General features: G+C 41.9%; 1 protein-coding gene across 3 annotated transcripts in view; it reads left to right on the top strand.

The window, feature by feature from the left end:
- CACNA2D2 (calcium voltage-gated channel auxiliary subunit alpha2delta 2) overlaps positions 1 to 26,567 on the top strand; it is a 417,883-nt gene that overhangs the window by 311,028 nt on the left and 80,288 nt on the right. For 2 of the 3 annotated variants that reach the window (XM_074198038.1, XM_074198037.1), the window contains exons 4-5: positions 22,287 to 22,430; positions 26,456 to 26,515. In XM_074198038.1, the coding sequence (XP_074054139.1) occupies positions 22,287 to 22,430; positions 26,456 to 26,515 (204 nt within the window). The remainder of the gene's footprint in view (positions 1 to 22,286; positions 22,431 to 26,455; positions 26,516 to 26,567) is intronic. The other variant, XM_074198039.1, reaches the window with a different exon arrangement.

Here is a 26,567-nt window from a genome sequence, read left to right as displayed (position 1 = left end):
AAGTTTTTCCTGAAATCAAGCTTAAATTTGGCCCTCTGCAATCTCTCCCCATTTTTCTATTCCAATCACTTGTTATTCTTGTTCTTGTTGTTGTTGTTGCAAGGCAATGGGGTTAAGTGGCTTGCACAAGGCCACACAGCTAGGTAATTATTAAGTGTCTGAGGCTGGGTTTGAACTCAGGTACTCCTGACTCCAGAGCTGGTGCTCTATCCACTGTGCCACCTAGCTGCCCCCAATCACTTTCAGACTGCTTTTCCAACTTGCTGCAGGGGAGCACGTATGGACCTGGGAGTCGAGTCTTGGGTTCTACTTCCAGTTCTTTCACTGGCTTTCTCTGTGACTTGAGGAAAGTCTCATTCCTCTCAATTTGTTTCCCTAGCTGTAAAATGAGAAGGTTACATTAGATGATCACTGAATTGTCTTCTAGCTCTACCTTTCCTGTGATTATTTTTTCAAGGATGTTAAGGAACTGAATTTCTCTGTGAATCTTCTCCAGAGAAAAAAATTCAATAAGAGTTTCTTTTGGTCCAGCACACACAAACTCACCTCTTTAGGCCTCTGTCCGTGGTTCTGAAGTATCTAAGGTAACCCTAGAGCCCTGTTCACTCCCCAACCTCTCTGACTTTACAGGTCACCTGAGAGAATCCCCAGTTCCTGGAAGATACTGGTTGGAATTCATCTTTCTGAAGGCTCGGTCTTTGTCCAGCACCCAAAGACAAAACTCTACAACTAAGTTCTTTCTTTATCCTTCAACTCCTAACTCTTGGCTACTGGCATCAGATTGCTTTTTAGTGCTCTTTTCCTTTGTCAGGGAATGGAAGTATGGGGTACATTAGCTCCTTTCTCCCTTTTCTGACTTTCTTTTTTGTCCCCTTTCCCCAAGATTGAGCATAATCAGAGCTAATCAGAAAATTATGAGCTGTCTGATTGCTGATTAGAGCCCTAATGTTAATATAGTCAAGCAGCGGCCTGGGTTTGGGCTGTATGTTCAGAGGAGTATAAAAATAACATCTCTGAAGGGACAACAAGATATGAGGAGGGGACCTCAAGACCTAGGGACTCCCAGAACTAGCAGTCAAAACTAGATTTGACTAAAACTAAAATAAAAAGTCTAAGTCCCTTGGAAGCTTAGGGAAGAGAGACACCTTCCAGTCAATTCTATTACTCACCTGAAAGATGAAGCTTCTGGGGTTCCTATAAACCCCATAGATGAACTCCCTTCTGTTGCCACTAACTAGGGACCACCTCTGACCCTCAGTTTCTTCAGATGTCAAATGGGGATAAAACTAATTGCAGTACTTATCTCATAAAGATATTGTGAGATATTATGTGTAAAGTTCCCTAGATATGTGTGAAATAGGAATAATAGCTGATGAAGAGCTGCTCTCCAGGGAACATAAACTTGAAAGGATTCTTTGTCATTTTATGATGGGTAAGATGCAATCTAGCCTAGAGGAAGAGTCATAGATCCATTGACCTTCTGGAGGTCCTTCAAGCCCCATACTGCCCCAATTCCAGAAACTATGATAGTCCACTACCCAAACCAATTTGCAGGCTTAAATGAAAAAGAAAGGCAAGGGAAGGCTCACTTGGGAAAATCCCCAGGCAGTCCCAGTTTCAAAGAAGTGAAAAGCTTAGAACCAGAGAGGACTTCAGAGCTCTTCGAATCCAAAGCCAGAAAAAACAAAAGCTGATTTACACAGAAAGGGACCCGCTCATCTTTAGAAGCATTGACCTCTTAACTTTCCAAATGCCACAGGGGGGAGAGAGAGAGAGAGTCCATCACAGTAATGCTTTCTCTCATCTATACAACACATCTACTTTCTGCTCCATTCTCTTCTTGGACCTTCACAACTTCCCTTTAAAGCATCCAAGCAGAGATTTTGTGTCCATTTTTTCACATGAGCAAATTGAGGTCCGGGGAAGAAAAATCATTTGTCTAAGGCCACATAATTACTTATTGGCAGAATTGGAATTCTAACCCAGGTCCTAGCATCAGCTCACTGTGAGAATAACAGTCATTTCTACCCCCACCAAACTCTTTACTGTAAAGCACTTACAGGCACATTGTAAACATGTATATATGAATAAATATTAGTTGTTACTGTTATTATTCTTCATTCTTTCAGTGGAAGCTTAGAGTGGACATTGAGGTAGCTGTAATCACCAGCTCCTGAAATCCTTGAGAATACCATAAGGTCCCCTTTATCCTGATCTGATTCAATTCAATTTCACAAATGCTTGTTCAGTACCTACTAAGTCCAAGGTCTTTGCTTGGACCTGAGGATAAAAAAAATAGATTTAAACATTCCCTATCTCAAAGAGCTTACAAAACTAGTGATGGGGGGGGGGGGAGAAACTGAAACTCAAATCAGTACAATATAGGGGAGAAAGATGAGAGAAATATAAAGAGAGAAAAGTCATTTTCTCCTGAGTGGAAGGCATTCTGCAGGACCCTGAGCCCCTGGACACTGGACTTCATGACCCAATTTCCTCAGTATAACCAGGCTTTCAATTCCTAAAGTCCCCAAATTGTTCAGCTGGTGCTAACAGCCATGGCTGGGGAGGAAAAAGAATTGGAGATGTGTCTTGTCTATCCTTTTGCTATTCTTGAGCTATAAGTCAAACACAGCTGAGCTGATTCAAATCCAGTACTGTTTATTTTATGCATTTGTTTCCAAGTTAAGAAAACAGCAAGAGGGCACAAATCCCTTATGGCCCAGCAACATCCAAGCATTTTCCTATGGTTGAAACTCAAGACCTGATGGAGTGGACACAGGGAAAATTCTGACCTTATTACTAGGAACTCCTGGGCAAAATTCTACTGATCTGTAGATCCCGTATGCCAAAGGAAGGGGGTAGAGGGGGAGAAGTGCCTGGGGAGAGATATTCCTTGGTTCTGCTGCCTAAAGTTCAGTCAATTGGACAGAATGAAGGAAAACATGGTTCCTGTTTTAGGATTAAGGGGAGGAGCGGCTAGGTGGTGCAGTGGATAGAGCACCAGCCTTGGAGTAGAAGTACCTGAGTTCAAATCCAGCCTCAGACACTTAATAATTACCTAGATGTGTGGCCTTGGGCAAGCCACTGAACCCCATTGCCTTGAAAAATCAAAAAAAAAATTGAGGGGAATTTGCTGTCCTTGGCCACTATGAATTTCTCTCTCTACCTAGTGATTACATGTCTATCAATAATAATAATAATAGCTAACATTTATTTACCCTCAAAACAACCCTGGGAGGTAAGTTCTTTTATTATTCATATTTGACAAATGAGGAAACTGAGACATAGAGATCAAGTGACATGCTCAGGATCACACAGATAATACACTTTCGATTCACAATTCCAATTCAGGTCTTCCTGACTCCACTGCATCACCCAGGTACCTCAATGGGTAGTACAATGGTGATTAGAAGCCAAGAGACATGGATTCATGTACTAGCTTTGCCACTTATTAGCCCTATGACCTAAAGCAACTCCCTTCACCCCTTCTATAGCTCAGTTCCTTCACTTTTAAAATGAGAATAACATTTGCACTACCTCCTTCATGAAGTTGTGAGAGTACAGCAAAAATAATGAATGTAGAAATGCCTTGTGACCATTATCAGCCTAAGTTATTATTATTAACTCCATGAAGGTCCTCATCCAAAGAAATCTCCATTGTTGTGCAGATGATCCTAGGTTCTCAAAAGCTGTTCCTCAGAGATCAACTCTGGCATGTTCAATCAAGCTCAAAAGAGATTTGTCTATAGATGATTTTAACTATAACAACTCATGAAATCTTCCATTTAGGAGAAGATGATGTAGGGACTGGCTGGGGACAATGGAAGTCCACCATGAAGAAATCTCAGATCCTTGATGTACTTAATTAATCTCTGTAGGAGTCAGTGCTTAGCATTGTGATAGAATGTTGGATTTCAGAGTTCAGGATACCTAGGTTTAAATCCTGCACCTGATAATAGGCTGTGTGACAATTGGAAAATCACATTCCTCATCTGTAAAATGGGGATGACAGCCAATCTACCATCTTCCTCATAGAGTGCTTATTAGGATCAAATGAGACTATATAGAAGTACTTTTCAAATTTAGAATACTATAGAAAAGCCAGTTATTATTAGTAATGGTCGATATTCTCTGTAGAAATTAGAATGCTGGCTCTTCTATGCTTAGGCAGGGGAGAGACCCCGATAAATGGAGGCCTTCTACTCTCCAATCTCCCAGGAAGAGAGGAATCAAGAGGATCCAGGGTTGAGAAGGGAAGAGGGGGTAGGGTGAGAGACTGGAGGTTCACCATAAGCAGGTAGAAACCATAAACTGAAATGAGTTTTTTCCCCATTACATGCGTCCTGACCTTTTTAAAAAAAAAATAAAAACAAAATCCATTTTATTAATTTTTTTATCAACTTTGTCAAGACAGCATTCAAACTCGGGAGAGGGAAAAGGTCAGGAAACATGTAGTGGCTGAAACGGCTTCAGTCCCTGCATCCCCTGAGGGGCTGTTGTGTTGTTATTTATTTCTGATTTGTCCCTTGGTCTGTGTCCTTGGTGTTTTCTACCTTTTAAACAGAAACTGTAAATAAATAAACATAGGGAGGAGAGGGAGGGGGAGAGGGGAGAGAGAGAGAAAGAGAGACAGAGTGGGGAGAGAAAGAGAGAGAGACAGAGACAGAGAGAGAGACAGACAAAAAACCCAGGCTTGGGGAGGAGGTGGGTACTGAGCTGTATTTTTCCAGGTCTGGGATCAGTGCTAAGATAACTTCTTCATCCATAGAGACAGAAAAATGAAAATGAAAAAATGAAGAAACAAGATGGGCCTGGAGAAGACTAGAGGAAGAGAAAGTAAGCAAGAAGCCAGGGGTTGGTAGAAGTGAATTGAAAAGAAAGTTGGATTTGAAGTCAAAAGAGTAGGACATTTGTGAAATCTGGCTTTGCCACTTACTAGCTATATGACCTTGGACAAGTTACTTCTCTAAGGACCTAAGTTTCCTTATATGTAAAATGGAGATTTTTACTAGATGTTCTGTCAGATACCATCCAACTTTAATGATTGTGATGTGCCTGTCTTCTCAGTATAGATAAAATACATCAAAAAAATGAACAAAGAGGTACAAATTAACAAAGTAAACTCTTAACTTGTTCACTTTGTGGTTTGCCTGTATCAGTGACACCAGGATTTAGACTTCTGTCACCCCCATGCCCAAATACAGTCTGCTCCCAGCCCCCTGCCCTGACTAAGTGTGAACTAACTGCATTCAGATTCCTAGACCTGGAAGGAACTTCATAGATTATCCAAGTAGCTCTACAAAGAGAATACAAATACCCTAGACACCATGTGTTCTCAATTTCAGCTAAGTGATAGTAGATAGAAAGCTGAACCTGGAATGAGGGAAGATCTGAGTTCAAATTTGGTCCATTTGCTAGCTTGTGTGACCCTGGACAAGTTATTTAAACCTCAGTTTCCTCATCCGTAAAATAAGGGTATTTCACAGAGTCTATGTGAAGATTAAATGAGATGACATTTGTGATATGCCAGGCTCACAATAGGTACTTCATCGATGCCTGTTTTCTTCCTTCCTATTTTTTTTTGCAAGACAATGGGGTTAGGTAGCTTGCCCAAGACCACACAGCTAGGTAATTATTAAGTGTCTGAGGCCAAATTTGAACTCAGATCCTCCTGACTCCAGGGCTGGTGCTCTATCCACTGTGCCACCTAGCTGCCCCCTTCCTTCCTATTTCAACCCTCTCATTTGCAAAAGAGGACACTGAGACCCAGAGAAAAGTTGTGACTTTCCTCAGGAACTTGCAGAGCTAAGTAATCCAACACAAGTTTCTTGATTACAAATTCTGTGCTCTTTTCACTGCACCCTACTGAAATCCCCTTTGGGACAGATGACAGCCTTGGTCTACTCCCCCAGGCTCCCCATGTTAGCTGTTTCTAAGTCTACCAGCCCTGTCCCTTTCCAGAGATGAAAAAACTTCAGTGATCATCTAATCCAACCCTCTCACTTTACAGGAGAGGAACCTGAGGCCCAGCCTGGGGTGGCACTTAGCCAAGCTTACCCAGGTCAAGGGCAAAGACAGGATTTGAACCCAAGCTAATTCAGAGATTTCATGACTACTCCATACGGTTAGCATTCCCAGACATCAGGCTCTCCTCTTGTGGAGTTGCATCTCATTTTGTTATTATGCAGATATTTTAATTATGCAGATATGTATTTAGACAGTTTTAAATATGTATATTATTTACTCATTAAACCATAACAGCTCTGGAAATTGGAAATCTGTATTTAGTATCTATCAATCCATAATACGGAGCTAATACATAGGCAGAAGCAGTGGCTGAGACAGTAGAGCGGGGAGAGAGGGAGGGAGAAAAGAAAAAGGAAAGGGAGTCAGAGGCAAGGGAAGCAGAGAGGGCAGAGGGAAGACAGTAGCATCTGAGCTGGGGCTAATACTGGCTATATCTGCTCCTGCCTACATAAGCCAGAATTGTTGAAGTTCACAAGCCTTTATGAAGCACTTATGTGCTTAGTGTATGCAGAGACTCAACATTAGAAATACAAATGGATTCATGGCACAGGCACAGCAGAGAGAATGTTGAATTCAGGCAAAGGAGCTGGGTTCGAATCCAGTTCTATCACTTACAATCTGTGTACCACTGAGAACATCACATCTCAAAAATGTCTGGGGGAGGGGGCATTGGATTGAATGTCTTGGAAGGTCTCTCTAAGGAGTTTGAGCATGTGATCCTTGATCAGGTACTGCTCCCGAGGATCTTTTAGTCAAATGAGGGAAGGAACAAATTCAAAACTAGCTAGAATGAAAGCAAGCATGAGATAAAAGCAAAGGAGCACTACATGGGGGGGGCGCAAAGGTAGGTTTTGAAGGGGATACAGAGATAAAACCCTCAAAGAGTTTATAGTCTGGTAGGGAGATAATACATTTTCAGGAATTCAGTCATTTTCTATTCACTCATTCAACAAATATTTGTTCATTAATTCCACATTTTGTCACTCCTGTCACTATACTAGCTATTACCATTCCCGCAAACATTCATCTCATTGTACAAAATTTAATTTATTCGTGTGATTCACAGATATTTATTAGATGCCCTTTGTGTCATGAGCTATGCTGGGCCTTGGGAGATAGAAAAGATGGGACAAAGTCCCTGCCCATAAGATGGCTTATGATCTGGTAGGACTGGGAGGGCTGGGAGATCAGATGGGAAAAGACACCATCCCCCAGCTCCCTTGAGAATGGTGCCTTGAAAAAGAGGGAAGTGGGAAAAGAATCCCGGATAGGCGGTCAGACAGATCCAGTCAAGCAGCACGTCCTGGCCTGACCCATCCAATATGTCCTGAAGATTAGGAAACTTGTTCATAGGGAGTGAGTGGAGCACTTTTCTATATTCATCCCTGGCTGTAATACTCAATGCAAGGGGCGGCTAGGTGGCGTAGTGGATAAAGCACCGGCCTTGGAGTCAGGAGTACCTGGGTTCAAATCTGGTCTCAGACACTTAATAATTACCTAGCTGTATGGCCTTGGGCAAGCCACTTAACCCCCTTTGCCTTGCAAAAAACCTAAAAAAAAATAATGCATTCATGGGGGACTAACCCTCAGCCAGGAACTATCAAGCAGCATAAACAGCTGCATTTCTACAGAGAGGTCATGACAATCTTCATAGCAGCAAACAGCCTGGCTCCAGAAGCTAGAAGAGAAAGCCACAACTCCATATACCCATGGAAATGACAGCCACACATATGCCCCAAAAATACATAATGCATTGTGAACACAGAAGACACATGTAAGCATGTGAATGAACGTTAAGAAGTTCCAGAGGCTAGGGTAGCAAATAAAGGCTCTATAGATATGTTTATCACACACACACACACACACACACACACACACACACACACACACACTCACACATACCCCAAAACAAGGCAAAAATACATATTGTTATGAGCATAGAAAAGGACACATCAATGCATGGACAAATATGCAGAGAGAAGTCCATGTAAATGTGGTGATGTGCATACTCACAGCTAGACCCATACATATTCTTATGGCATCTCCACTTGTAATTTCACTGGCATAAGGGATTCCTGTTTCCTGTAGAAACATATTTCATGGATGAATATTCACAGTTCATCCATAGTATATAGTTTTGAGGAATTGTCCAGATACCGAGGTTAAGTGACTTCTTCATGGTCAGATAGTACAGGTAGGTCATGTATGTGATACTTGAACCCAACTCTCTCTCCACAACTCCTTACTGCCTCTTCTATTCACATAAGCATTCACACGCCTGTTCTGCTTCCTAGGGTAGCCCCATAGAGCATTATTTCCCTTAAGTTCACACATACATATTACTTTCCTACCAGCAGGATCTTGTATTATTACCAGGAATAAAAGATAAAGGACATGGTTCCTTCCTTCATGAAGTTTATGCTTTGCTGGCAAAGGAGAGAGGAATGACTAGTTCATAATAAGTATGATACAAGGTAATATGTAATAGGAACAAAGAAAGTTCCAGACCAAGGGCCCTTGAAGAAAAAGACCCATCATCTTCAGCTGTGGGAATCTGGGAAAAGTACATGGAGGAGGAATAACCTAAGATAGATGCAGATGTCAGGAAAGTATTGGAGAGAGCCAAGTCTGAAATGGGACCCCTTGAGCAAGGCCATGGAGATGGGAGAAGGCAGGATTGGTTGAGGGATGAGTGAGTTGTCCACTTTAGCTGCAGTGAGTGGACCCAGGTCAGGGGAAGTGGTAGAAGAGCAGACCAAAAGGCATTCATTGTAGGATTAAGAGCTGAAATCACCTAATCTGACCCAAAACTGAGACCCTTTTGTCCAAGGTCACATAATTCAGTAACCTTTCCACAGCTCCAGTAAACATCCTAGTGGACAGAGTTAAGTGGTGCCAGTGTCAGAAAGAGTTCATATACTTTTTAAACTTAATGACAGAGGGGAACACTCTCTTCTTAAAGGTTGGGGGGAATGAGAGAGGGGAAGTTCCTAGGGCTGTATCCTGAGGTCAGGTGGGCCATTTCCCTAAAGGAGGGAGTTGCCAAGGACTGACCCTCTAAACCCTAAGCCCTAGTTCCCACCCTCTCCGCTACCATCTGTTCCCCAGATCCTAGTGATCATGAGTTAGCATCATTTTGAATTACTTCAATCCTTTATTTTATTAATCTGTTTCCATCCCTTGGACTTGAACTTAGGCAGGGTCTGGATCCTTCCCTTCTCTGCTGCCCGAATTGAGGCCCCTTAGATCAAGGTCTGGTTTTGTTTTTCTGTCTCTCTCCCTTGCCCTAAACTTTGATCTCTACCTCTATCTCTCTCAGATAGTGAGTTCCTCTGGGACAAGACAGGTTTACTATCCTTGCATCTCTTGGATGTGGCCAAGGGGAGAATATTCAGTCAAGCAAAGGGGTCAAAGAGAGAAATGTTTGTTTTCATTATATTTGAGCTGTAAGATGCATATGGAGGCATTTATATCCAGATACTCAGGAATGGTGGGTGTTCATAGGTAACTTTCCCAGTCCATGAACCTGTGTGATGCTCAGTGGGGGTGGCCCCCCCAGGAACAAGATCATGTATTTCCCTAGCACTGACTTTCTCTCCATTTGGCAGTGGAACTGAAAAGTAGCTAACTTTTAGAACTTGAATAGTGTCTCTTGAAATGGAAAGTCTCTCGTGTGCTAGGGGAGAACAATGGTTCTCATTTCTTCCCTTGATTGGCTTTGATGCCAGCTAAGTCAGTGCATTGTGACCAGATGTAGTCCTTCTTTGCCTCCTTATGATAACTCTGTCTCATGCCCTTCTTTTTTTCCTTTTTCTTTCCTTCTGCCTTTTCATCTCTTGTAAGAGATGTTCCCTTGAACTCCCTGGAATTGATTTTTAAGTGATATTCTCTCATATAATTGCCACTGAAATGCCATGTTGCTATTGTAGTGGATTTTGAGACATGACAAGTCCCATTCAGTGACCATCATTGAGACCTAACGATTATTGGAATGTGACTTAGGGATAGTTCAGATACATATTATCTGAACTAATCAGTCAATTTGTCTCCTAAGTATCTGACCTATGGGACCAATGACAGAGACAGAATAGAGAGAGTCCCTCCCTCCTTCAATGATTACAGACCTCAAAGCTAGAAGGTACCTCATTGGCCACCTAGTCCAAGCCCCTCATTTCAGAGTTGAGGAAACTAAGACCTACAGAAGTGAAGTCTTAGAAGTGTCAATTCAGTCAATCAACAAGTATTCATTACTATGCACTGATGCTGAGGATAAAATGAAATAAAAAAATTAAATAGTCCCCACCACCAAAGAGCTCTTCTTTAGGAGACAAGATAAACACATTGAAGTAGATTTAAAATAAATACAAGATAGAGAGGAACTGGCAGCTACAGAGCTCAGAAAAGTCTCTGTGGAGGAGAAAATGTTTGAGCTGAATTTTAAAGGAAGCTAGGTGGCTCCATAGTGCACAGAACACCAAGCCTGGAGTCAGAAAGACTTCTTCCTGGGTTCAAATCTAGTCTCAGATACTTGCTGTGTGACCCTTGGCTAGTCACTTAACCTTATTTACCTCAGTTTACTCATCAAGAAAATGAACTGGAGTAAAAAAATGGCAAACTAATCCAGTATCTCTGTCAAGAAAACTCCAAATGGGGTCCTGAAGAGTGGAACGTGACTAAACAACAACAACAACAACAAGTATCCCAAAAGTTGAAAATGAGGAGGGAAGCACATCCTGAGCATGACTGCCTGTGCAGTCATGGAGGTGAACCATTGGGTATCACCTAAGAACATCATCCAAAGCCACAACCTCTAGCTTTGGAAGTAGGGGTTTTTTCACTGTATATTCTCTGAACTCCAAATCTGACTCTTACGCAGAACATTAGAGAACAGGACTCAGTACTTGTATCCAAGGGCTGGGCTATGTGAGTCTGAAGGCCAAATGCTAGAGAAATCCATACAAGATGATCCAAGAGGGAAAGATTTAGAGAGTTAGAGATGGGATTGGGTGATAGTTTGATCAAAGGTTCAAAGGCAAGACTGAATCACTGGATCATAGACTTGAACATCCTTGTCAAGTAACTCAATCCCATTATTTTACAGATGAGGAAACTGAGGTTTAAAGAAGTAAATTAACTTGCCTAAGGTCAAATAATTAGTAAGTGAAGACCAGGATTTAAACTAAGATCCTGAGATTCTAAATCCATTCATCTTTCCATTGTACCATGAGAAAAGAAAAGGGGGAAGCTAAATGGCTCAGTGGATAGAGAACTGGCCCTGGAGTCAGGAGGACCTAAGTTCAAATCCAGTCTCAGACACTTAATAATTTCCCAACTGTGTGACCTTTGTCAAGTCACTCTTAACCCCATTGCCTTAAATAAAAATAAAACTAAAAAAGAAAAAGAAAAGAAAGTTCTGTGTTTTTGGAAAACTGATCCCCTCCCCCTCCCACTAACAACCATTTTCATCATAAGCCCTAAATGTTCTTTCTTCCCCTGAATGGTTAATCACTCAGTGACCTTGATTTTTCCCAGAATGCCTCCTCTGTTTTGCATCATCTTCACATAAAGCTAGTAAAAACAGAGCCAGGTCTGCATTGAGCACCCTAAAGCTGTTTCCATTTGCTATCCTTATAATTAAAGTGAGTTATTAATTAGCATTTACTTGGGTGACTGCCAGGGTCTCAACCCAACTCTCTTGCCCAAGCAAAGGTGGAAGTCACTGTGAACAAGAACAAAGAAGAGAAAAAGTGTATGGGGAGATATGGTGGTATCAATTAATGGAAGAGTATTGAACTTGTAGGCTGAACTTGTAGGGGTTTGAGATTAGGCTCAAATACAATTCAAAATTGTAAATTCAAAAAGTTGCTTTCCTATGAGCCTCACTTTGCTCCTCTATAAAATGAAAGTAATGATACATATGGTTATTGTGCTTTAGAAGACTTAAAGACCTATTGAAGTAGTTACCAAAGACTAGTTTTCCTTTGTGATATTGGGATAACCTAAAGCTTACAGGAACATCACTCATGTTTGTCAAGAATTTTCCCTAAAAATGCATGGGCACCTGAAATGTCTTTTACATGAATATATACAAATACCACCTTCCTCTCTACTAGAATGTGGTCTTTTTGAGGGAGGGATAATTATATTTTTGTTTTAGTTTCTACAAGACTTTGAATGCTCCTTAAATGCTTCTTAAGTCAGTAAATTGTATTACACATATAAAACTAAAAATACATACATATATATGACCATATACCCCAAAACATTGTACATACACACACATACACACACACACATATATACACTTCAAGGCAATCATCTACATATGTATACATAATTTGTACATACACACACATACACACACACACATATACACTTCAAGGCAATCATCTATATATGTATGCATAAAATACATACTAGGTTGCTTCTTTTTCTCTTCCATTATTCCAATACACAAATCCAAAACTTAGGGAAGATTGGAATAGGGTGGGACAGGTGCCATCCCCAAATGAAAGAACAAAACCTCCAGAGAATAGCATCAATAAGTTAATGAAATATTGGGACATAAAGAATGGGTTCTTCCAGGAGCCACATTGGTGTCATGCTAGACAGCATAAAGACAATAAAGTCTTCACACCTAATACTATAAATGTTGGCAAAAAGCAAGCCATATTCCAAACCATCCTGTTATGCTCAGCTCTTCACTGTGCCCTTGTTACCATTGTCATAACCTTGCCCCACAGAATCATAAAACCACATGAAGTCCTGCTATCTTTGCCTACTCTCCCTGTCACCCTTGCTCTGATTTTATTTCTTCCCTTCACAATTTTGAGGGTGTAATCAGCTGTTTTCAAGCTACTTTGTCTTCCACACTTGAATTTCTTATCCCTTGACCTTCCACAGTTCTCACTTGGCCAATCCCCCCCGCCATCCTGGAGGCTTCCCCCACCAACTACCAAGCACTAAGGAAATCACAAGACTATGTCATCTGGGTCCACTATGAATTAACTGGTCAAACCACTGCTGAACAACTCTTCTATTCATCTATGATTGACTTTCCTAATATTTCTCTTCACTGAAGGAAGAATGAGCATACTCCAAAATCCTTCTCTGTTCACTCCACCTTCATCCTCTTCTCTAATCCCAGGGCTTCATCTAGAGCAAGTCAGTTAATCTCTCTGTGTCTCAGTTTCCCCACCTGCAAAGTGAGGGGTTGATTCCTTCCAGGAATCTCTGATACATCCCTTCTATCTTTAAATTTACGATTTTTTGAATAGATGACCTCACTTTCTTTTCTACTCAGGAGATGAAGGCTAGCCCTTTCTCTCCTGTCCTCAATCCCATCCTTCCCATCTCCCCTGGAACTTTGCTCCTTTGGACATTTCCTTTCTCTCTCATCTTTCCATTTTATCTCTGCTCACAAATACAGAACTCCTTATCTTTAGTTAAAAGGAAATAAAAGAACCTTCCTTTAACTCTGCCATCTCCTCAAGCTCTTCTACTCTCTTTCCTCCCCTTTACCTTCATTTTTTTCACCAACTACTTATACCTGTATCCTGGATAATCTGTCTGTGACCTTCTCCCCCCACCCTTGTCTAAGCAAAGAGCCCCAGTCTCCAGTTCTGCTATTGATTATCTCTGTGACCCCAGGTAGGCAGCCTTCATCCTCCACGTCCTAGTCTTCTCCTCTGTAAAGTAAAGAGATGGCTCTACGTGATGTCTCAGGTTGCTTTCACATCAGAATTGTCTGTTCTGATCTCTGTACCAAACTGCTCTTGGACCAGAATTCTTACAGTACTGAGCTCCCTCTGCAGTTCCAAGAGCCGAATAACATGCTTAGCTTGAAAAGGTACAAGCTCCTGGATCTGGGACTTGAAATCTGTTATCTTGAGGTACACTGGGCTTCCTGCCTATGGGGAGCCCTAAGCCTCTTCCATACTAGAGACAGGGAGACAGGGATCACTTGCACATATAGATCACCTCAAAGATGCAAGAGGTGAGACTATAGGGCCCCCAGCTGTTTAGGCCCTGACCCCATATCCAAGGGTCCTTCCAACCCCAGGGCCCTACCAACAAAAGGGTCTGTAGTCAACACAAACACACAGATATATAGCTGCAAAGTTGAAGAGAGATCACAGGGACATAGATCTTGACCCCTGCTCTCAAGAAGTTTATAGAATAAGGAAATAAGGGAATAAGACACACAAACCCATAATATATATTATTACAGGATAAGTGCGTGTGAGAGGACATAGCACCTGTGAGATTTACTTTTATTCCATTCGTTCACCAGCTAAAAAAAAACACAAGTCATGCTTCCCCTTCAGACCGGGGTTCACCAAGAACAAGGCCATGTTTTTATCTCATTCTTTTTCATGCAAGTGATGTTGCCTCCACTGAGGGTGAGGTAGACTGTCTGCAATCTACCTCATCTCCCTCCTAGGGTCTGGTTTTCCTCGGTTGAAATTCCCTTGGCTCTTTTTTCCCTTTGGTTTTTGCAAGACATTAGGGTTAAGTGACTGGCCCAAGGTTGCACAGCTATTTAGTATCAAGTGTCCGAGGCTGGATTTGAACTCGGGTCCTCCTGACTGTAGAGCCAGTAATCTACCCACTGTACCACCCAGCTACCCCAATCCCTTTGGCTCTTATAAAGAGTTCTCTTTTTTTATTGAATTTTACAGTTTTTCCTCTAATCTTGCTTCCCTCCCCCCACCCCCACAGAAGGCAATTTGATAGTCTTTACATTGTTTCCATGCTAGACATTGCTCAAAATTGAATGTTTTGAGAGAAAAATCATATCCTAAAGGAAAAAATAAAGTATAAGAGATAGCAAAATTACATAATAAGATAATTTTTTTAAATTAAAGGTAATAAGGGGCGGCTAGGTGGCACAGTGAGTAAAGCACCGGCTCTGGAGTCAGGAGTACCTGGGTTCAAATACGGTCTCAGACACTTAATAATTACCTAGCTGTGTGGCCTTGGGCAAGCCACTTAACCCCATTTGCCTTACAAAAACCAAGAAAAATTAATTAATTAATTAATTAATTAATTAAGGGTAATAATCTTTGGTCTTTGTTTAAACTCCACAATTCTTTCTCTGGATACAAATGGTATTCTCCATCACAGATACCCTAAAATTGTCCCTGATTGTTGCACTTATGAAATAAGCAAGTCCATTAAAATTGATTATCACCCCCTTGTTGCTGTGGTAAACAGCGTTCTTCTGGTTCTTCTCATCTCACTCAGCATCAGTTCATAAATCCTTCCAGGCTTCTCTGAATTTCCATCCCTCCTGGTTTCTAATAGAATACTAGTGTTCCATAACATACATAAACTACAGTTTGTTCAGTCATTCCACAATTGATGGACATTCACTCAATTTCCAGTTCTAAGAGTTCTCTTGTAGAGTTCCTTCTCCAACTGGAAGACAAAAATAATGTAATGAAAAGATCACAGAACTCAGAAATCAAAAGTTTGGCTTTCAGTTCAGACTCTGACACTCACATTGTGAGACTTTGAATCAGTCACATCCCCACCATAAGCCTTAATTTTCTCATCTGGGAAATGGAAATAAAGACCTTTTTAAACCACCTATCTACCAGATAGGAATATGATGAAGAGTGTGCTTTGTAAATATTTAGACATTTAATGTCAGCCATATTCAGTAGTATTAAGTTCTCTTCTTATTCTGGATACTGAGGCAAGGGACAGTTTCCCAAGGGGTGTAAACAAATGTATAAGTCGGGTCATTTCCCAGACCTTCCACCTAATAAACCTTCCTCTCTGTCCCATGGCACCCCAGCCGTAGGTCCCAGTCGATGCCAGCCCAGCCAGAGTCTTATTGACAAACCAGTTAGCTCTGAGAGAGAAATGGGCCATGGTGCCGCCTCCGACGCCGCCTGGATCAATAGCCAGAGCTGGGGCCGAGCAGCTGGCTGCCGAGTGGATCTGAGGCAAGGGCTGCCCGAGCTAATCAGAGTCCTGGGATCAGCTGTCTTGGCAGTTATTACAGGAGCCGCTCTGGTGATTTTCAGAGTTTGCTAAAGATTTATATTCTTTCCACTGGGAGGGGACAGTGATGGGGACAGAGCTATCTCCACATGTCAGTAGGTGATGATATTTTTATGGTGATAATATGGTGATAATAATCCCATAATTGGTGAATTTTGTGTGTACATGTGTGCATGTTCACACAAATATTTGTGTGCTCACAATACATGTTGACATCTCTCTCAAAGGTCAATGCTTGTTCAAAGAAGACTGTGATAACTAGTGAAAGAGAATGACCTCCCCAACAATGATCAAGGACAAAGAGCTTTGGGTAGGCACTCAGGATACCTGAGTTCTAACCTCAACCCTACCACTAACTTATGACCTTGGACAAGTGACTCACTCCCAGGCTTCAATTTCCTCTTTTGGAATATGGACCTACCCCACCTGCCTCACAAGATTGATGTGGAGATCCAAAGATAAAATAGATGAGGGATTCTTGAAGGGAGGTAATGTTTTGTAAGGAATATAACTTAGGACATAGTTCTAAAGTTAGAAAGAATCACTAAGACTTTTTTTAAGACTGTTGTTATCCAGTCATTTCAAACTCTTCATGACCCCATTTGGGGTATTCTTTGCAAAGATATTGTAGTGGTTTTCCATTTCCTTCTTCATCTGTAATATAGATGAGGAAACATGCAAAGAGGGTTAAGTGACTGGTCCAGAGTGACACAGATAGTAAGTGTCTGAAGTCAGATTTGAACTCAGGAAGATAGCCTTCCTGACTCCAGGTCCAGGACTCTGTGTACTATGACTCCACTTGGCTATCCCATCAATAAGATTTTGGAGTCCCAATTCCCTCATTTTACAGATGGGTTAGGTAAATCCCAGGGAATGAAAAGGCCCTATCTTAGGTCCCACAATGAATCAGTGACCAAATTGGGACCACAACTCAGGTCTCCTGTTTCCCACCCATAAGCCCAGTAATAATAATTCACATTTTCAGAGCTCTTTCAAGTTGTTATATATTATCTTATCTGATCCTCACAACCCTATGAAGAAGATCTGTAGCATGCAGAGGTTCAGAGAGGTTGTGACTTGCTCAAGGTCAAACAGCTAATAGGGTCAGAGGAGAATTTTAGAATCTGATATTCCTAACTGCAGAGAGCCTTCCTCCACTGCTCCATTCAGTCCATGGCTGGATAAGATAAAAACCATTGAGATCCCAAGATGGCCCTCTGGGGCTCAATGAACACTTAAAAAGTGCCTTCTACTCATAGAGACCTATACCGGTGGCTCAGAATTTATGAAAGATACTTTCCCATGTCGATCACCCAGCCAATACCATGTAGCATAGAATGTAAAGTTGGAAAGAAACTTAGAGGTCTAGTCCTCTCTCCTTTTACACAAGAGGAAACCTTGACCCAGAGAAAGGGTCAAGGCCACAGAATTAGTAAATACTGAAATCAGAATTTGAACCCAAGTCTTCCGACTAAAACTCTGATTCTCTTTCCACTACCCTAGTTACTGAAATCAGGATACCTCACTGAAGCTTGGCAGCCTTGCTAGCGTTTCAAAGTAATTCACTCAGCCAAGACTAGACTCCTAACAGTAATGGGCCTCTTGAAGAAGCAAGGAAGAGTCGTAAGCTATAGAATCTTAAAATAGAGATGGAGGAAACCCCAGAAACTATCTAGTCCAACAGGGTAAGATTTGAATCCAGGTCCTCTGACTAAAAACCCAATGACCCACTATGCCTCAAGACCCCCAGGGGCCAGTTCCCTAGGGACAAAACAGCTTGTACCTAATCCACCAGGTTGAGTAACATACTATAGATTGGAGTTTTCAATTCAATTCACCTAAGGCCATCTTTATTGAACTCCCTATGTTTAGCCTTGGGCCTAACTTTATTGTGGGAGAAACTATAAAGAAGAACTAGACCCCAACTAGCTAAGGGAAACCAGGGGCCTGTCATCAAAGCATCCTAAGTCTGGGAAACCCAGAGGAGAAATGGCTCCTCTCAGAGACCATTCACTAAACTGTCTGTACATACCAGCAAAATCATAGATCCCTGGAGTTAGGAGCTTGAAGAGATCTTGGGGTCATCCAGTTTTCCCCCTTTAATTCATAAAATAAGATGAAATGATTGGCCCTAAGGCCATATGTAGAAGGAAGTAGCAGAAATGAGATTTGAGCCTAGTCACTCTGTTTGATACAAGGGGGAATATGAAAGAGGCAAAGGAAGGATCCAGATATATCTAGAAAATTTTAAGATGAGAAAAGGAAAATACTTCAGCTAGCAATATCATGGACTTCATGGAAGAAGAAGGTGGGAAAGGGCATATTAAAGTCTGGTTGGGGAGGATCTTGAATGATATGCTAAGGAATTTTTTTTATATCATCCCTAATAGGGAGTCAGTGAAGGTTTTTCAGAAAAGCTCTCAGAAGATCTTTCACTTGTCTGTCTTCAAGGTCATAGTAGAACCCCAGCTGGTAACCATCATCTGGTCCTTCCCAGGATCCCCTAGAGTGAAGAAAACCAGTCATCCAGTCCAGTCCCATGACCCCAGTACTGGCCAGCAGCCACATGTGTGATTGAGAAGGCAGCTATCTCAATAAACAGTATGCCCCAGGCTGACGAAGAGACAGTTGGAGCAGAGTCACATCAAGGATTACAACAGTGCTTGGCACAGCCCACCCACCCTCAACCTCAGAGAGAGGGCATTATAAGGTGCTACAGACTAACCTGGCTCAGGGCCCAAGCTCTAGTAGGATTAGGGCATGCTGAATACCAGTCTGGAAACTCCCTCCTTACTGCTCAAGGCTTCAAGCCAGAGCTATTCAGGAACCCGGACATAGCCTGGGTGAGTAGAATTAGGAATCAAAGGGCTGACTTAACTAAGGGAGAATTTGGAGCAGATTGTAGGATTTAGAGCTGGGAGGGATATGTCATTAAAAATCATCTGTTTCAACAACATATTTTAAAGGAGGAGACTGAGGCCCAGGGAGGGGAAGGATCTTGGCTAAGATCACTCAGAAAACCATTAGCAGAACTATGATTCAGGTCCTCTAACTGCTGAGGCAGCACTAGCTCTCAAATTTTGAGTGAGAAAACTTGAGGGCTGGAGGAGAGTTCTGTCTTTCCTAAACACAGATCTATTTGCTGTCCAGTCACTTTTGGGGTCAAAATGTAGAGCTTAGGAAAAAGATGATGAACACCAAAAAAAAGTGCCACCACTTCTATGGTCTCAAATGCAGAACAAGTCCCAGGAGTTAGCTAGCCCCCTCTGATACTTGCATCACAGCGACGCCTGGTGGTGTATCAGTAAATCTGGTCAACCACCTTGGCTAGGAGAGTCGCATAGTGCCAAGGACAAAGCAAGGCTAAGGTCAGAACCAGAGGCCACTGGAAATGAATTGAGCCAGAATTTCTTTGAGCTCTCCACATATGGTCCTTTCCCCATAGCCACTTCTCAGACTATCAGAACTAGAATAGACATAGAAAAATCATCTAGTCCAATTTGTACCTGAAGAGGATAGGATGTAGTTTACAGCATTCCCAACAGATGACCATCCAATCTCCCATTTGGAGACCACCATGATGGGCAAAGATGCCTCAAAGATGCCACTTTATTTTGGAATAGTGGTGAAGAATATTTTTTTTCCTTACACCATGTAGAAATCCGTTTCTTTGTGATTTCCTCCCACTCCATGTCACAAAAAGAGGGAAACTTAGAAACAGGCAGCATTGGAATTAATATCAGGAGATCTAGGTTCAAGTTCTGGTTTTGCCAGAACTTTCCAGAATACAGCCAACAGCTGTAACCTTGGACAAGTGCCTATCTTTTTCTGGATCTTGGTTTACCTCTGTGAAAGAAGGTTGGGCTAAATTATTCCTTTGTAGCAGTAAGGATAGAAGAAAAGGAGGAAGGGAGAGAGGGAGTCAAGCAAGGAAATGAATGAATAACAAAGAAAAGAAAAGAATTTCCCTTCACTTGCCACCCTAGCCCCATCTCAGAGGTTGGGTCCTGAGCCTCTTGATGTCCTCACCAAATTCATTAGGAGATTCTGCTGCAGTGCCCTTAATCTTTCTTGTCTTACATGGGGCCCCATTCTCCTTCTCTGTCCCTGGAACTGGGAGGGGGTCCTTTGCTTGCATTTTTCTAAACCCTGACTTCTAGTCTGTCCAGTCAGTGGCTCTCAGCTGCAAGTTGAATAGACAGATCAAGCTGGATTTGCTAGGGCAAGGAGGCCTGGAGGGGAAAGAGGGCTGAGTGGAATGAGAAAGGAGATAGGAGCAGTAAATAACCAGACCCCCCCCTTTCCAGGCAGCCCATCAAAAGCCTAGACACTCAGTCTTCCCACAGCTCCAGGGAGTTGAGATCCTGGGTCTCCTATTGGCCTGTTCTGACCTCTAGACTCATTCCCATTCCCATCTTCTCTATCTCTAAATCTGGGTTATTTAGTCTTCAAGTGTTAGCAGTCTCTCTTTGGTTTTTCATTATCTCCTCTCCCTGAGGGGCGAGGTCAGAGCTCACTGAACACATTAGCATGCTCCCAAGGGCCTGTTGTCTTCCAGCTGATCCCTGTACCCTAGCTGTCTGCCCCTTACAGGCCCTTCACCAAGATTCCCCTAAGCCAGAGCAGGTAATGGGACTAAAATACCCCACATTCTCCTTTCCCTCCTCCCCAGAGATTCTAAAAGGGCAGGCCACAGGTTAGGGTCCCCTAGCTGGGAGATAAGAGGCACAAAGATTGTTACAAGAGGAGTTGGAAAAAAACAGGGAGAGGGAAAGAAGGAAGGGAAGGAAGAAATGGAGGGGGAGAGAGAAAGAAGGAGGGAGGGAGAAAGGAAGGAAGAAAGGGGGAAAAAGGAAGGGAAGGAGGGAGGAAGGGAGGGAGAGAAAGGAGAAAAAGGAATGAATGGCTACATTGAGTCCCAATCCCAAAATGATCAAAAAGCAGTATTCCATTTTAGGAAACAGAAGGGCAAATTGGGAACGAAATGTGATTTGTCTGGACTGACTGATGTACACACAGACACCGACACACATAAAGATACACACAAATTTAAATCAGAAGTCCTGGATTTGAATTTAGTTCTTGTTTCTTAATGCCTGTATGACCTTGGGCAAGTCACTTTCTTTTTCTGGACCTCAGTTCTTCCATAGGTATAAAGGAGCTTATATTAGATGGTCCCTAAAGTCCTTCCCACCCTAAATCCTATAATAGTCATAGCTGGGTCTACACCCTCTGCAATCTTTCCCAGTCCCTCATATCCAGGCCTCTATCCTTTACACACATACATCCCAACCAAACCAACCCCTGTGAATTTGGCAGTTTCTGCACGTAGAAAGCCCAGGGATGGACTGATTGATCTGTAACACTTAAAAAAATAATAATGGTTTGATCGTTACCGAGGATTAAAAGTAATCCTTTGGCCACAGCTATTGTGAGAACGTTATTCACGATTCAGTGAGTTGGCTGGGGACACCCTAACGCCCTGAAGGCACTCCTTTCTTGAGAGCCAACTGCAAGGCAGGAAGAGAGGGACAGACTCAGGAGTTATGGTGGTTGTACCCTAGAAATATCGTGTCCTTGACCTGGACTGGAACTACTGAGGCTGTCAAGTCCATCCTTCTGTTCCAGCCATCTTACACACACACACACACACACACACACACACACACACACACACACACACACACACACACACTCTAAACCTCTAGCCCTCATCTCGAAAACCATGTCCACTCAAACATCTGGTAAAAGATTGTGGACAGGTCAGTGAAACTTGTCCACACCATTGCAGATAGTATTCTGACCAAGAATAAGTAAAACATAGCCAAATCTGGCATCCTATATCCTAGGCACAGTAAATGGTTTCTGCCTCTTAGAGACCAATACAAATTCCTCAAGAATTCCACAGCAAATATAAAATCTCTAAAATTTGTTTGTGTGTGTGTGTGTGTGTGTGTGTGTGTGTGTGTGTGTGTGTGTGTCTGAGGGAGAGTAAATGTTTGGAAGGGATATTTGGTGGAAGGAAGTCAAATGAATATTAAAGAAGCAAAAACCTTTGAGAATGGGCTGGGGGTCCAGAAACTATCTTTTACAGCTCGACTGAAATGCTAAATTTTTCATGAAGCCTTCTCTGATTTCTTACCACCACCCTAGGCTCTCCCCACTCAGACTACACTTTTTTGTTCCTCTCTAATGCACTAATCATATAGTATCAGTTATCAAATGTGTATGTTTTATCACCCTACTAGCTCCATGAAGACGCCATGTTTTATCTAAACTTTGTACTTAGTACAAATACTTCGTATACATTTATTGGATTGAATTCAAACAAGGCCCAAGCTTCAGAGAGCACCCCCTCCCATCTAAATTCCCTTTCTCTGAGGGGAAGACAGGTAAGTCTACTGGGAATCTTCAAACCCTATCCCTGAGTGAGAACTTCCTCTCTAGTTTCTGGCTTTGGATCTGCTCTCTGGATTTAATTGACTGACTAACGCAAAATTGATCCATACCAAAAGTCTCTGGGCTCCTGCCATAACTGCCTTCTCTTTTCATTAGACAATCAATATTACTTTCTTTTTTGTTTTTCCTAGCCCTTCTACCACAATGCCCAGAGTCATTCCCATGGGGGAAGGTTGTGTCCAAGGTGTTCCAGGACGATCTTAGGATAAGAAAGACATGGAGTTCACAAACCAAGTAAAGGTTCCTAGCTCCAGTTCTTAGCTCTTTCCCTAGAATCAATGATATAAGGTCCTAGACACATCATTGTACTATCCAATGCCTCCATCTCCCCTATTTGTAAAAAAAGAATGAACTCTGGTTTTCATTCCCACCCCAAATGCTTCAGCAGGGAAATGTTTGATGATTAGGAGTGGGTATCAGTGTCTCTAAGAAGCAAGGAAAGAACCAGGCTAGAAAGTCAAAAAAAGAGGATGGTCTAAGAGGCCAGGAGGCATGGATACAGAGAAGGTGGATTGGAGACTGGAGGCAGACCAGTTTGACTAAGATAAAAAGTGAGTGATGGGTATGTCTTGCAGTATGTATGTCTAGACAGAGTCAGATGGTGAAAGTCTTAAATGCTAAATAAAGGCTTTGTCATGTCTCCTAATAGTAATTGGGAGCTAAAGCAGCATCTTGAGCAGGGGTCAAGCCACATCTTTTAGAAGTATCACCTTGGTAGCCTCAAGGAACATAGATTAGAGGAGGGAGCTACTGGAGACAAAGAGATCAAGCCTGAACTAGAATCTAAATTACATAAGTGGCAAAAAAGGGACAAGTGAGAGAGCTAGTACTGGTCACTCGAATCAGTAAGACATGGTAACTAATCAGATATGTACCAGGGAAGGGGGTGGATTTTAAGGGAGAGCAAAGAGTAAATACAAATAAGATAATGTATTTAAAATGCCCTACATATTCTAAATTATTATCAAATATGTGCTATGATCATAACAAGTGAGCCAGCTACCCAGGGATTTGTCAGAAGAGACTCAAGCATTCTGAGCCATGAATTAGAGGAAGGTGAGGTATAAGAAAAACGCTAGGATTTAATTAGTAGGAGCAGATCAGGACCAAATAGACTTGCTTCTGCCTTCCTTCCCAGCCTTCTCACCTAGAACTCCCCTACCCATACCCTCAGCTTCAGTCACATCTGTGGGTCTCATTTCCCTATCTGTAAAATAACATATTGACCTAGATGGTTTCTGAGGCCTGCTCTAAAGCTTATGATCCTGAATGCCCCCCAACACATTCATTGTTTTGGAGAGTTGCTAGAGTATATTATACCAATAGAAACCAGCACTTTATCTAATCCTGGAGATGGGGGGGGCACTAGGAGGTGAAATGACTCATCCAAAATCACAGAGCCATTATTTCTCAGAAACCTTGAACCCAGGTCTTCCTGACTCCCAGTTATCTTTTTAAGCATTGTGCCAGCTCCCCATTCCCCCCAACTGCCTCATTCCTTATCATTGTTGTCCTTCTACTTGGTATTTCTTCCCTGCTATCTCTATGAATTTTATTCATCTTTCAAGGTCCAAATCTTCTAGGAAAATCCCCCTAACTACTCAGACCAGCAAGGATCTCATCCTTCTCAAAGTTCTTCTAGCTCTTATTGTCTGTAAAGACACATTTGGCAATTAATCACAAACCCATGAGGCCTCAGGGCATCTCCCCTGTGGTCTTGAACTGCTATTTTAATCCTTTATTATTATTTAACTTTTCATATATTCAGATCCTGTCTCTCCAGCCAGGCTGTGGGTCCCTGGGGACCAGTCTTTGGCCCAGAGCTCTACCCACATAGGGGATCAGTCAATGTTTGTGGAATTGATTTGGGTTTGATTTGAGCACAGCTGGGAAAGTGACTCAGACTTGAAGAATGTCAGAGCTAGTAGAGACTTTAAAGATCATTAAATCCAATACTCTTATTTTACATATGAAGAAAATGAGACCCAGAGATAATGACTATTCCACCATCACACACTAAGAAGCAAAATTAAGGTTGTGCTATCCACCCTTAGTAACTAGTCTTCTGAAAAAAAGAAATTTATGTGCAACACACTTTTACATTTAATCTGTTTTATTAACATTTTCTCCATCACTCTATTACAAATTTAGACAATCAAAAAGCAATAAATCAAACCCCAATTTATGGAATTTGGCATTTCCAAGGGGTAAAGGCTCACACTGAAAAATTAGCTTTTTCAAGTCGGGTTTAAACTGGTTCCAACACACCTCTGAACCCTCATCTACTAACTTCAATCCTCTTTCCACACCACACTGAATGTCATGGCATCAAAGACAACTGAGAGGCCTCTCATCACACCCAACCACCCTCATTTTACATTTGGAGAAACTGAGTCTCATAGCAGTTACAGACATATAGTGAATAAATACATAGTTTCTCTCCACTTCCAGATGAATGATCTTTGCATTGTAAAGAAAGGATTATCCCTGAGAGATCAGGAAAGGAACAACCATTTGGGATGTATAGAAGCATTCAGAAAACAATCAGGAGTGGTATTGCTTCCCTCATTGATTTAGTCACTTGGAGGCAGGAGAAATGAGAGATAGGACACTAAGGGAACAGCAGGTAAGGCAAATGAAATGTAGAAAATGAAACATATTTCTTGGGACTTTTTTTTTCATTTTTTTAAACAAACAATAAAGGTTGGAAGGGCTTAAAAAAGAGTAGGTCCCTCCCTAAAAGTCTGAGGCCCAGGAAGGACCAGAACTAGACTTCACTTTGTGGCCATGCTATCTACCTGTAATTTGCTGATCTGAACCACAAGATTGCTCAAACAGAAGGAAAGTGCCTTCTTAACCGTCTAAATGACAGCTGTGTGTGATGTTATATAAAGGAGGAGGGACTGAAGAGAATTCAGGGTCAAGGCTGTGTTTCCCAGTCAACTCTTCAACATTTATTTAGTTTTATTCTCTCCAAGGACCTGTGCTATGAACTAAAGGTAAAAAGAAACATATATAGATATGACACAACCTCTACTCTCAACTAGTGTATAGTCTTTTTTTTTGCTGGAGATTGCAAGTAGATAAAAACATAAAACAATGAATTGTGATACAAAGGAGAATTTAAGTGAGAAGGAGAAAACCAGGACAAAGTGCTATGAAAAATTTTTGGAGAGCTCAATCACCAATTTGGGATGAAAGGTGTGGGTGAAAAATTGAAGACTTCATAGAGAGTGATACCTGGAATGGAGGGAACCTTGAAGAAGGGGGAAACTCTACAACAGAGTTTGAGATGGGGAGGGGAACTCCAATGGAGAATGTAGCCTTGAACTCTGTCATACACTCTTGGTCCTAAGCTTCCCGGAGGGTAGGGGAATCCCAGGTCTAAGGCATAGTAGACAAAGGGACTATTGGGGGGAGGTTGAAAGGGCAGACTGAGGGACAAAATGAGCCCAAAACCCCATGGAGATTATTCTAGTTGTGTTTGTACAGAGTTGGGCAGCTTCCCTTGTCTGGGCACTCATATCATTATAAATTCCCCATGAAAAACTTTGGGAGAGAGGTAAAAGAGAAAGAGTGAGCATCTAGGAAGAGAAGGGAGGAGTACAGCCAATACAATCTTCCAGATTCCATAAATGCCACAGAGGCTAGAGCACCAGACCTGGACTCAGAAAGGTCTAACTCAGATACCAACTATCTGTATGACCCTAGACAAGTCACTTAACCACTATCTCATTTCCTCATCTACAAAATAAAAATAATAATAATAACTCCTACCTTCCAGGGTTTGTGAGAATAAAATGAGATCATATTAGTAAGAAAATGCTTGTTATTATCATTATAACTACTTTGCACATCATTCAACAGAGGAAGGTCTTGTGTCAAGCCTTGTGGGCACAGTTGGTGCCTCTTGTCTCATCTGTCTGACCATTCATTGCCTTTGTCCTTTCACTCTCAGAGACTGGCTGATGCTGCAGAAAGATTCCAGAAAGCCCATCGTTGGCAAGACAACATCAAGGTAAGCAAGAACTTTGTTGCCCCCAAACTCAATTCATACTCCTCTGGTTCCC

Source organism: Macrotis lagotis, chromosome 8 (assembly GCF_037893015.1).
Source record: "Macrotis lagotis isolate mMagLag1 chromosome 8, bilby.v1.9.chrom.fasta, whole genome shotgun sequence".
Taxonomy (NCBI): domain Eukaryota; kingdom Metazoa; phylum Chordata; class Mammalia; order Peramelemorphia; family Peramelidae; genus Macrotis; species Macrotis lagotis.
This window is presented reverse-complemented; position numbering and strand designations above follow the sequence as displayed.